The following is a 12882-nucleotide window of genomic DNA, read 5'->3' as shown; positions in this document are numbered from 1 at the left end:
TGAGGAGGAGGCTGATGCAGTTAGTGCTGGCAGCAAGTTTACATCAGTCTGTATTGAGGAGAATGATAAAAAGCCAACAGAAGAGAAAAGAGAAGAAAGGTTCTTAAAACTAAGTGTACTATACAACCCTGCTATAATTTAAAGTTCCTTAAAATGGGATTCTCTCCATCAGTAATTTATAGTAAGTCTTGTGACAGACATGGTTATTGTAAAACTTATGCTTGGTTTAAAAACTACTTATACAGTTCATTACAATCAGTGGTAGAGAATTCTGAGGTTTCAGAAAAAAAAATATTCTTCAGCTTATAACACTGCACCAACAACCTTTCCACCTGCCAGGTATGGTATTCCAGTCCATTTTTAGTGAGAAACTGTATCTGTGTGTGTGTGTGCAATGATCTGGCATCTTTTCTGGAAGATAAGAAGTAAATGCATGGCCTTCATCTCCACTGATACCAATTAAAGTAATTAATTTAAAGTGGTTTTGAGTGTTAGAAAAGGTTGGAAATGACAAATTGAGTATATACAACATACAACTTCTAGAGCTGCTATAGCAATGGGTGCTTGGGAAGCAAAAAGAGTGATGGATGGAATTAGCAGTTTAAAACAAAGCATATATTTAACTTTATTGGAAAGTTTTTCAGCCTGTGGTAGGGCAAATCGTCTTTCAGAAATGACTGATAGTCCATTTTAATTTTTAAAGGTTGGTGAATTTCAGCAGCATTGAAGCTTCTCATTATAATGAAAAGATTTCAAAGAAGGAATCCTTGTCCTTCATAAATGTATCCCTCTTTCACTTTTATGCTTTTAGACTTTATTATGTTTTGTGGCAGTGAGTTTTGCAGTTTGGCAGTATAAGGCATTCTGTGATATAAATAATAATCTCAAGACCTTGACTTTTCCTTTGAAAGGCTGGTTAGTAACCATCATCAGAGGTCATTATTAGGTCTGTCAAGTTACTGGCAGCAGGGCAGAGATCAGACTAAATGAAGCAAAAAAAATCAAAAACAAGAAAAAAACTTCCTGTGGTCTGTTAGGTAAAATATTCCTGTGTCATAATCCAGTGAACTGGAAGCATGTATGGCTGTACCTGACCTTTATGAGAGACAGTTAGGACTCCTCAGTTGCATGCTCCAGCTGATAATAAATGAATATTCCCTTTTAATAAGTTATACATTAGACTGCTTTTGTGGCAGAAGGATTATTATCTGCACATCAATAGCTCAATTCCAGGGAGAGAAGTAATGTTTCTTTTTCTCACTCTGGATAAATTGTGCTTAAAAGGCTTGGATTTAGCACCCTCCCCCAAACCCGGAGAATATTTGTGGAAATGCTAGTCATGGAGTCTGAGAAATGGAGCACTGACCACATCTGTCTAGTGAATGGCTCAGTCCCATGGTCTGCCCTGTTTCAAAGTTAGCATCTCTTGGGACATGGTTGGCTCTCTGGGGGTGTAAATGTCTGAAAAGCTTAGGTGTATTTTAGCTCCACTTCTGAGTTAGTATTTCATCCCACAACAGATTAAACACATTTTGTGTCTTTTCATGAAAGTGCTTTTTATTTATGCAACTTCGGCTGCTCTGAACTGAGACATAGCCAATAGGATGGAGAGTGTGTTAATAAACAGGTAAATGTTTCTCTGAAAGCTGAAGTTCTCCTAAAGTGAAGAAAATTCAGTAAATCAGTCACAGAAAAAAGGGAGAACGGTGATTTGGATGAAAGTGCAGTAGAACTTCAGTGTGGATTGATTCTTGGCTGTGCTACAGATTCCCTGTGTAACAGGGAACTGTGTAATTGTCTGCATCCCATTTTCCTTGTTTCTGCTGATCTCACTGAATGAGACACTGAAAAACCTAATATGTGAATTTTTTTAAGGACCTTTGACAGTGTAGAATGCAAGGTGTTACAAGATTTTATTGTATTCAGCATTAATAGCAGATGTTGCAATAAATTGAGTCTTTTTTAAAAGTATCTGAAGGGAGAAGAGTAACGCTTGTGGAAAATGAAGCACAAGTGATAACCACCTTCCACCCTCCGAGCAAACAAAAAACCTAACTTCTTTATAGTGGCCACAGTATTTATGTGGAGAGCAAGGGTCACGCACCTCACTTTGAAACAGAATGTGGACACGAGTCTGAATCCTGCGCATCTCAGATGAACGTTTTACGAGCTAAACTGATGTTCTGAAGAGTGTGGGAGGGCTGCATCCAAAAGCAGAGAATCTTTATCCAGCAAATCTTTCATCTCAGCTGATGTAAGTCATGATAAAAGTTAGTTTCAGTGAACTGACATTAAAAAAAACCAATGTCACTGAAATGAATTCAGTGTCCCCAGTCCAATTCCCATTACCTCTTAATGGGAAATATGAAAAAATAGCTTCAGGGAACTTAGTATGAAAAATTACATATTTCACTTTTTCTTAAAAGGTATTAGTTTCTTGTAATGACTTGAACTCCATTATTTATATTTTCTGAACTGTATGTGATGATGCTGACCCTTCACACCAGGTTAAATGACCGGTCTTTCAGCTCTGTGGTACTAGAATCATGCATACAGGCTGTTGAGAGGAGGAACCACACTAACCTTAACGTGGCTTTTGCCAGAAAATGCAATTCTTTGTGACCCAAGTATAAACTTGAACATGCAGTGTCTGGACATGATACAGTGAACAAGCTGGAACAGGAATTTATGTTACAGTAGCCTCTTATATTCTTTGTCTGTGTTTGCATGCTAGTTTTATTGATATAGAATGGAGCTCTATGAATGGTTCATTGCCCAAGAAATATTTTTAAACTCACATTTTGCAGCATCAGGTATGTGGCTCTCATTCTGTTCTGAACAGTGCAAAGCAGTAAGGTTGGCTGTCTGGAGTTCTGAAGAGATGGGTTTGAGAAGGAAGTCATGCTGCCAATGAATAGATGTCGTTCCAATAGTACCCATGCTTGTTGTATGACATCCATAACATATGGTGTATTTCTTGATGCATCTGTTCAAGGAGGAAGTGTTATTTTAGTTTGCATGTTAGAAGGCTTCATGAGTCATAAGCCCTGGCAATTTATCACAGGGGTGTGTGTGCAGGTAGTGTCCACGTAATGGTTGGACACCCAGGGATGCCAAGCACCTGCTGGGCCCAGGGAGTTGGGATTTTCTACATTGCATAAAAACAACCTGATATAAATGGTGGTGGAAGTAAGAGAGCTCTGGGTTCAGTGTCAGATCCATGTCTCTTTCTAGCTCTGCCAGTGATTTCCTGGACTAGTTTTAATTGTCATATCACCATATATGTCTCCCTGTTTCATCTGCAGGAAAGAAGCCTTGTAAAGTTGCTAATTTTGTAGACACATTTATTATTGCTCTGACATGCTCAGATTTTCAGGGCAAGCTCTAGAGAACTTCTCAACATTGTTTGGGGTCCATTTGGTGCAGAGTAAAATACCAATGTGTCATCACTGTAAATTGAAACCCAGTGCTTGCCACAAAACAGCTTCAATGAAGGCAGTTACTGTTCAGGCTTTCCCTGTGCTTTTTCTTTCAAGACTGAAACCATCTCAAAAGAAGCACCCACCATATAAACAGTGTCTTTCATTTTCATGATCCACTCAGCCATGAGTATCTGGAATTTCCGCATGATTTCTATAACACGTGTTTGGTACTTCTCTGTAGAAAGTTTCACAACAAATGCAGTGGTCTGTAATTCTTGATTCTGTCTGTTATGGCAGTCTTTGTATTGCAAATGCTTGTACCACTGACATGGAATCCACTAAAGGTCTCTGCTCTCTAGAAAACAGCTTGCCCAATGGATCAGGTCTCCTAGGATTCGCAAAAAGTCTTGCAGGATCAGCTGAGCTGTGCACACAATACTTTGTTTTATTTTGTTTCATTTTGATTGGTTCAGATGGTCCAAATATTTGCAGAACTCCATTAAGTCCTATTTGGGATGAAGTCATAAGTTCCACTTTCCACCAAGGCATGGAGCCTGTCCAAATTAGTGTCAAAGCCTATATAATACCTTGGCTATATAGCAGGCTTGTACAGTATCAAGATCCTGTTTTCACAGCAGTTACATAGTTGTTACTCCAGTGAAGAATGATATGGCCCCTTATAAAGTCCACAAGCTGACGTCTGTTTTTTAATGTAATATTTACACTATTCAAGGAGCTAAAAGAAGGCTTTACTTTAATAGATTCCTTCGGCTAATGTTTTCCCTTATACAGATGGGTTATTGTTTCCAGCTTTTGATACCTATGTGGCTTTGTATATTAGGGCCTCATTTTTTGGTTTGGCTTTTTTTTTTTTTTCCTCCTTCTCTGTATCTTCTGGAGCAAGGGAATTGCCATTATCATCAAGTTGCCTTGCAGTTTTCTCTGAGGTTTTATTTGACGGTCAAAACCCTGAAGACATTAAAACCAAACAAAACCCCCAGCATCCTGATGTTGCCCCTCTCCCCAAATTGCTTTCTATTTTTGACTTATCTTCCCCTCTCTGAGAGGAAACATGGTGCAGTAGTTTCTTGCCATGGGCAGAAACTCACATAGTTTAGGCAATGAAATTATTTTTTCTAATGGCTCTGATGCTACAGGTGTGAACCTGTCTCTCTTTTGAAAATGTTGCCCAGGTGATTGCTATAAATAACACTGTGCCACCAAATGATTTCATGGCGCTGGATAAAAACCTATATGTGCATCCCGAGTATAGGTAGCTTTCTGGAGTACATAATCACATTTATCTATTGAAGTAAAACATACATTGACAGCCATAAAATTCTGGTATGAGCAGGGAGTGTGGAAGACCAGTGAAATTAGATGGATTTTTCTGCTTAATATGCTTCTGGGCCGAAACAACTTTAGAAAGTGGAGACTGCATAGTGGAGTATCTGCTAAAACTTTTTTAACCTCAGCGATGTATAGCTTCAGTCTGGGCTTTAGTTCAGGAAAAAAGCTTACACTTGCTGTGTTCCACTGAAATAAATTTTCTCCCAATTCTAATTAGAAACAAAACCAAAACATAAGACTTACAGGCTCAGAGTTCAGACCAATTTGTAGTGAATGGAGGATGGTCAAAAGCAGGATATGTCAAGGACCTTATCTCATTTTTCAAGCTAACCTCGTATACAGATATACTTTAGGGATCAGAGTCATCCTTGGTTCTGGTTGTGAAATTTCTAATGGTTTGAGTTCAGGTAGGAAATTATTCAGAATTCTGATTTTTTTTTTTTTTTTTTTTTTTTTAGTGTATCTATCCTGATGCACTTCAGCATACATGTCTAAACTAGACATCTAGAAAGGTTAGTTGCAGCATTCCAGCATTTAGACTTTTATTTTTCCTCTAAAGAATTTTAAGGAGAAAAAGTATTGAAGCTTATTTTGGGATATAAGGGATGGATCCAGGCATTTCTTAATTGACATGTGTTTGTTTCTTTACCTGGAGTTCAGAGTGGAGGCAAGAGAATGCATACGTATTCCCTGTTCTGACAATGTCACCTGTACTCTGCAAACAATCATAGCTGTCACTTGGATTTCTATATTTCTAGGCAGAGAAAAATTTCACAAGGGCATATGAGCACACCTTGCACTTCAGATTGGTGGTTCAACCTGATTCCCTGCAGAATGACTTTACTTCACTACCTCTGGATTAACTCCCCATCTCTATTGTTCTCTTTGGAGATGATAAGATTATCTTATAAAAATAATGCTGTATTTATCTGTTGTATGTTTTAATTTATTTTTCCATCAGCAAGGTCATATATTCACTCTTGCATGGGAGGTTAAGGTCTACCAAGTTCTAACCATTGTCAGGGTTATGATTGTCACTAAATATTCTATACAGAAAGGGGACAGCAAAAGGCAGTCTACTAATAACATGCGGTATAGCAATTCTAACTGGCTATTGGTAGGGAGTTGCATATTTCTATAACGTGCCATTTGACATGGATGTGGGTCTATCAGATTCCTGACGATTGTGGCCAGGAAAGGGAAGTAAGGAAAACCACCAGAACTCACTTAATTTGAAAAAGGTCACCTTTTCTTAATTGAACCATTTATTATCATGAGGTGGTGGGTGCATAGCATCTGTGAATGTAATTGGTATCTCTTGCCACTTTGCCAACCTCTCGTACTTTTCATATAGCAGTAGTCTACTGTATGATGCTTTGTTTAAAAATCTGCTCTTCTTAATTGTTCAGTTGGATGCAAGGGCTGAATAAAGAGTTGTGATCTGTATAGGATGTGTCTGTATTGCAGTCCTAAGCTAGATGGGGACAAAGCTGTTTTGTTGGTATGGAGATACTCCTTGTCATGAATGGAGATATTCCTTTAGTTTACATGTTGAAAGACCAGTGGAACGAAGAGAGGGGAAGGAAAGATTCAACTCTCGGTCATGATTTTCATTTCAATTCTAAATATGAAGATTATTTTTTTGTGCAGAGTTGTTGCCACATGTTGGTATGTAGCCTGGCAGGAGCTTGTCAGGTAGCAAGGTGTTTTTTGAATGTGGTACAGCAGGGAGCATGTAGAGCTATTTCTCATCTCTAAACCAAACAGTTTTGGAATAGCTGAGGTACTCTAGACCTACACATTTAATATTGTTCTGTATATCTTCCAGAGTAACTTTTCTAGTATGAGTAAGCATTTGTACACAGACAACATTGGTGAGATCCATACAGTCTTCATACATCTTTGGATATCCTTAGGATGAGTCACGTGGTTCAATCTCTTATCATATGCTAGAAGTCTTAATATGAGTTATTTGTAGTTTATAATGGGAGATTAGGATCCTAGAAACCCATCCTCATTTTGACAGTGATGTTATGCATATCTAGAAATAAATGGATCTATTAGAATGAAATCTCATTTCCACTGAGCAGCCAAGGAACAAGAAAGAATTGATTCCTGAGTAGGGCTATGTCTTCTTTTAGGAGTTGGTCTTGGTTGAGCTTAGTCTAATGAAGATGATTTCCAGTGGATTGTTTGGGAGATAGGGATAGAAAGATGAATACTGCTCCTACTGTAATTGAGGGGATGTGGTTCTGTTCCTTCAGGTGTTCTGAGGTTGTACTTAACTTTTTAGAATACAATAGAACATTATATTTCAGTTGGAAGGGACTTACAATGATTGTCTGGTCCAACTGCCTGGGCACTTCGGGCTGATCGAAAACTAAGGCATGTTATTAAGGGCATCGACCATCTCTCTGGGAAGCCTGTTCCAGTGTTTGACCACCCTGTTGGTAAAGAAATGCTTCCTAATGTCCACTCTAAACCTCTTTTTTTTGTTTATCATGTCAAAACGAGGCAGTCTTTTGACTCCTTTACAGGTTCCTTAACCTTTTTTTTTTCTTTTTGCTTTTTTCTTTCTCCATAGCAGATGTTAAACCCCTTTGCTGGTGAGTCCCACCATCAATCTAGCAGTAGAGGGGCAAAATAATTTCTAATATCTAAAGCCACAAAATGTAAACCTGTAAATGAGCTATCCTTCTACTTGGAAATATAGTACGTTTAAGGGACTGAGGTTTGCTGCTTAGATGCCACAGGTAACTGTGTCTCCATCAAACTTCATTTTTCTGTGTTTAATAACCTTAGCTGAAGGGGATTCTTTTTATCTGACACACCATGGTGACAGTGCTAACATTACAGGTTCATAAATGTTTCTAATAAATGCTGCACATCTATGTGCGTTACACAAGAAATGGGGGGGACATACTACAATAAAGAGCAGCGCAGTGAAGAATCCCAGATGGTTCTACAGTGGGATTTAATCTTGTAAAACCTCGTTGTGTAACCTTGTTTAACTTTCTGTTTCAGGAACAAGAAGATCCTAATCAGCTTGCTACCAGCTGGCCAGATTACTACATTGACCGCATCAATTCCATGGCAGCAGTAAGTTACCTCTCCTGCAAAGCAGGGAAGATATGCTATCATAGAGATGTGTTTCTTTAGGAAGAAGTCCCCAAAGGAGAAGAATGTTAGCACAAATGCAAGACTGATTTAAAATAAGACTTCTGAAAGAAGATGAGTATGTGTATTAAGAAAGAGCCTTGCTCTACCAGAAGAATAGATTAGAAAGCACCATAAGCATTTCCAGTTTTTATTTCTACAATACTGAGCACTGAAGGCAATCAGATTAGATTCTGGAATGAAAACTCAAGAGAATATCTGATGAATCAGAAAAGCAACTATTTGAAAACTAGGTAAAGTTTTGTTTTGTTGTGTGGTTTCAAATTGATTTCTAACTAATCTGCAAGATAACACTGGGTTTATTAGTTTAGTAGAAGAATTAAAGAAAAGGTAGCTGTTTATGTAAAATAAAATAATATCCACTTATATAAGAGCAGATAAGTAGAGGAACATAAGGCTATAATACCTTAGACATCAGATACAAGCCAACGAGATATTAGAGGAAAACGTTTTTTAATTGTCCTTGTTGAGTAGCTGTATGTGTCTCTTCCTCTGAAGCATCCAGTAGAGCTGGTCACCAGCAGAAGCAGCACACCTGCATATAGTGTCTACTGATCTCCTTTGATATGGTAGATCTTATATCTTGAAATTTGATACTTTTACTGATTTTTATAGTCAAATTTTGCCTCCCATTATTCATATGCAATGTCCACTCAGCTTTTTTGGCAGTTGTGAAGAAGTGATGACAGAATTCTGATCCCTGCACCTTAGGTAGCACACCTTCTTTGTTTACTTACGCTTTTATGTTTGATTTCTAAAGGCTTCTCTGAACATTTTGTATTGTGGTTATGAGTTATAAAATAATTTCATAAAAATAATGCCTTAATGGATGCTAAATGTATCAATACTGATGCATTTCTCATGGTGAAATATGTCTTGGTCAGTAAAAAAAATATCAAGATTTACAAGTGTTATAACTTTAAGAGTATAAAAGAAAAACTGCTTTCTATTGTGAGTCATGAATAAACAAAATTATCACATTCCTTCATGCCAGGTTTTCTTGAGGCAGAGTAATAGAATAGAAAGAATATGGACTTGTTTTGAGAAATAGATTGAGCTTTTGTGACTGGCATGGCACTGTGCTTTGATTTCCTGACTGAACAAATTTGCTCTACAAGGGCCATTAAGGAAAAAAAAAAGTATGAAACCTTGCAGTGTCACTGAGCCAAATACTTCTGGTAGAATTTGATCCAAGGCCTCTTGAATCTACTGAAAGTTTTTCCATTGATTTCAGTGACTTTTGGATTAGTCTTTAAATGATCTTGATGTAAACCTGGAGTGAATACGTACACACCACTATTGTAAATCTGGAGCAGTTCCATGGAATGAGACTATATTTTGGCCTATGTTTCTAATTTTAAACATGTTTTAACAGCACCAATAAACACCAGCCCCAGTAATGTTGTTTGCATGCCTCAGCACTGAATGATTGATAACCTTTTATTTTGCTTCAGGCCTCATGATTTACTCTTATGCTTGAAGTGCTGAGAAGACCCTTTGGGGTTAAAACCCCTGCTTCTGATTTACCACTTAGTTGATTCACTTTTAGGCAGGTGAAACTTGGTTGACTTGATTTCACAGGAATTGTATCAGTGGAAAACTGAAGTAATACAGATGAGAAGCAGCTTCTACACACTTTTAAAAGACATGTTCTATTCATTATTATTTAGACCTCTGAGATTCTTAACTTCCAAATGGTTATTTTGGGTCCCTTATAATTTCAGTCCTAAATTTAGTGGTGTGGTTTTTTACATTCTTTTTTTAAAAACTGTGTCCAAGTGGAGTTGGCTCAGAAGTCGTGAAAGAAAAACATGTTTCATGTTGCTTTCTGACACTGTCTAGTCTATTTCAGTTTGCGTCTCTTGGGCACTATCAGGTATTGCAATATTTTAATTAGAAATATTGCAAGAAGTATTAGAGTTGAAATGGTAGCAATAATCACAGAAGTGTTAGTTTAAATCCCTAAGTCCTGTTTTTTTAGTAAAATTTAATCTTTGCATCTCCTGTGAAGTAACTGCATAAGTATCTTTTTACATGCAGTTTTCACATCTTTTTCTATATCCTTTTGTTTAATTAAGTTATTTTTCAGATATTAGCTTGACAGAAAAGTTCTTTCTACCTGCTGATAAAATAGAAATGGCTCCTTTATCCTGTTGATATCATTAAATATCTTTCTGTGGCTTTCAGCAGGCCAAGGCCTCTGTGCTCAAGGATCATTTTCTCAGAAGATCCGTTGCAGTGTTACCCATCATATCTGCCCCTCACAGATTATGCAAGAGAGCAATGTGGTGATTCCTGACATGTTTGACATTCCCTACTTGTAACCTCAGACCACTATGTTAGGAAGCACTTTAGGTCACAGATTCCCGATCCAGTTCAAAAAGCCATGCATTTTAGGCACAGTTCTGTTCCCACAATTGTTTCTGTTGCTGTGACTTTTTAAATTTTAATAGTTTTTACACCCAATTCTCACAAGAGTGTACAACATTAAAACTGGAGTCTGTAGTGTGCAATTCCTGTAGAGGGACTCTCCCATCCTTCAGGTAGCCTGACTGAAAGGAAGGGACCAAGTAGGTCATTGGTAGACTGTCTTCTAGACCAATCCTTAAGAGAAGGGACAGCTGCTAATTTAGAAAGAGGAGCCTCCAAATTTGCCCGGTACTCTGATGTCTACATGCTATAAATAATACCAGTGATTGTGGAGAGCTTGCACGCCCACAATTAGAGACCATTTCCATTATCAAAGTCATTGTCATCTTCTGCTGATTTATCTTTTCTTAAAGAACACACAAAACTTCTTTTCTGGAAAATGGAGCAGCTGCCCTGTTAATATCACTTGTAAAGAAATATCCCTGTACTCCTCCTGCCCTCCTCACCCCAGGATACTGTCTGCTTGGCAGCACAAATAAACACAGCCCTCTTCACTGGGGAGGAAAACTTCTGACAGCACTGTGTTGCTTTTATGAGCTTGGCTGTGTATGCATTTTCACAGAGAGACTTTCAGGTGAACAGTAGTTGCAGATCCAGCTTTTCTGGAGAGATGGCTCTGTCAAGAGTATGAGACAAGGGTCAAGATTAATAAATACAGCTGTAACCAAGCCCTTTTCCTTGACTCAGAAAGCATTTGTCCAGGGCAGAGCAGCTTCACAGGACATTAAAAAAATAACTCTTTCAGCAGAATTTAGCAGGTGGATGATTACTCTCTCCTCCATCTGGGTTAGGTGATATCTATGTTACTTTAAATTTATTTGCTTAAAAGTTCAGGTTTTTAAAATTACATCTATTCATAGATTATGATTCATAGTTTATTCTCTTAGTTTAGCCTTTATGTAGTTAGAGATGTGGTGCACTTTGGATTTCAACTGACTTGTTTTCTTTGAAGAAATGTTTTATAGTATTGTCTAGGTATGTCATAGGAGGCATGCAATACAGTATTTTTTAATCAAACTTTGATTTTAATTTTGCTTGTATTTGTTTATGAACTGAAAGTGATTTAAATAATGATAACACTTTGTTGGTTATGATTTTAGACAAGATCTAAAGAAAAAGCTTGGACTATAATGAGAAATCAGAACATTCAGGTTGCTTTTTCACTTTTATTCTATTTGCTTCTTTCTTTTTTCATTTCATTTGTGTGAGACTGTTAAGTAAAACTAGGTCCATCATATAGTGTACTGCTGATGCTAGTTCATGCACTTTTTTTCATTGTTCTTTTTTCTCTCTCTTTCTCACATGTACTGTCATTATGGTCCTGTATTTTCCTTCCTAGCAGTTTAGGGGAATGATTAGCCATTAGGATAAGGTGTGGGAATTAATCTGTGCTTTTAATAAAACTAAAATATTTAATTTTAAATGGAGCCAAATCTTCAAAAGTAATTTCTTGGACTACCTGAAGTTTTACACATCAAATTCCATGTGAATGAGTGTTTTCACAAATTTGGGAACTTTTTCAAACTCGCAAATCAAGTAACTAGATGCTATACTTTCCTGGGTGATGCACTTAATCTGGAAAACTTTAAATATGCAAAATGTGCTTGTAAAAATAAGCCTTATGCATACCACTCTTTAGCAACTGGATAAGGACCTGGCGCTATTTTGCTTCCTCTTTCTGGTATGTTTGGTTAACTGATAGTAACTAGCTGCATCCTCAGCATAGCAGTGCTTGAGTAGTCCTCGAGTGCAGTTTGTAGTTCAGGAAAGCAATTCATCAGTCAGCTACATTAATGAAATCCAGCCTCAGATAATGACAGTTCTCTCCCCTCTGTCTCTTAGGGACAGTTATGTTTTCTATAACTCTTGCTGAGAAAGCTATTTCATAATGCAAACGCGTGACCAGTCTGTCTTTAGAGAGGGCATGAGGATTTGAGTTGCTGGCCATGAAGAAAAGTGAGAAATGAAGGGCTCTTGGCTGCCTGCAGCTTTAGAAAAGGGGTTTTCTATAATCACCCTCTGTTGTAAAGGCAGGATTATTTGTATTTGTTTCATTTGGAAATGGGCCTTTTTTACTCTGAACAAAATACTGTTGAGCACCTTCCTACCATCCATTTGCGTTCCCCCCACAATGGCTCAGAGGAGAAATTAAGCCATTGGAAGAATGGGAGCCTTTCAAAGGAGCTTTTATGGGCCAAAGGAAAGATGACCAGATGGGCTGTCACCCAAGAAAATACAAATCAAGCCCCAAATCACACCCCAGGACTCTGCCATTGAGATTCCATAATGCCTGTTCAGGATTTCTGTTTATTTTTCAAAGAGGGGGATCATATATGGCTTGGCTTAAGCATTTCAATTTATGTTGCTGGCTGTCGGGGGATGCTGGCAAAAGATAAAACATCATCAGCTCATTTTCCATCAGTAGCGCTCTGTCATTCCATTAGGGCAGGAAATAGCTTGCTCTGTTACTGAGTGAATTTGACTTTAGCGTGGATCAGAGAGA

General features: G+C 37.8%; 1 protein-coding gene across 5 annotated transcripts in view; it reads left to right on the top strand.

Moving 5' to 3' along the window:
- DAAM2 (dishevelled associated activator of morphogenesis 2) overlaps positions 1-12882 on the top strand; it is a 236526-nt gene that overhangs the window by 147606 nt on the left and 76038 nt on the right. For all 5 annotated transcript variants that reach the window (XM_074818119.1, XM_074818122.1, XM_074818117.1 and 2 more), the window contains one exon: positions 7797-7871. In XM_074818119.1, coding sequence (XP_074674220.1) covers positions 7797-7871 — 75 coding nt within the window. The remainder of the gene's footprint in view (positions 1-7796; positions 7872-12882) is intronic.

Source organism: Strix aluco, chromosome 3, assembly GCF_031877795.1.
Source record: "Strix aluco isolate bStrAlu1 chromosome 3, bStrAlu1.hap1, whole genome shotgun sequence".
Taxonomy (NCBI): Eukaryota; Metazoa; Chordata; class Aves; order Strigiformes; family Strigidae; genus Strix; species Strix aluco.
This window is presented reverse-complemented; position numbering and strand designations above follow the sequence as displayed.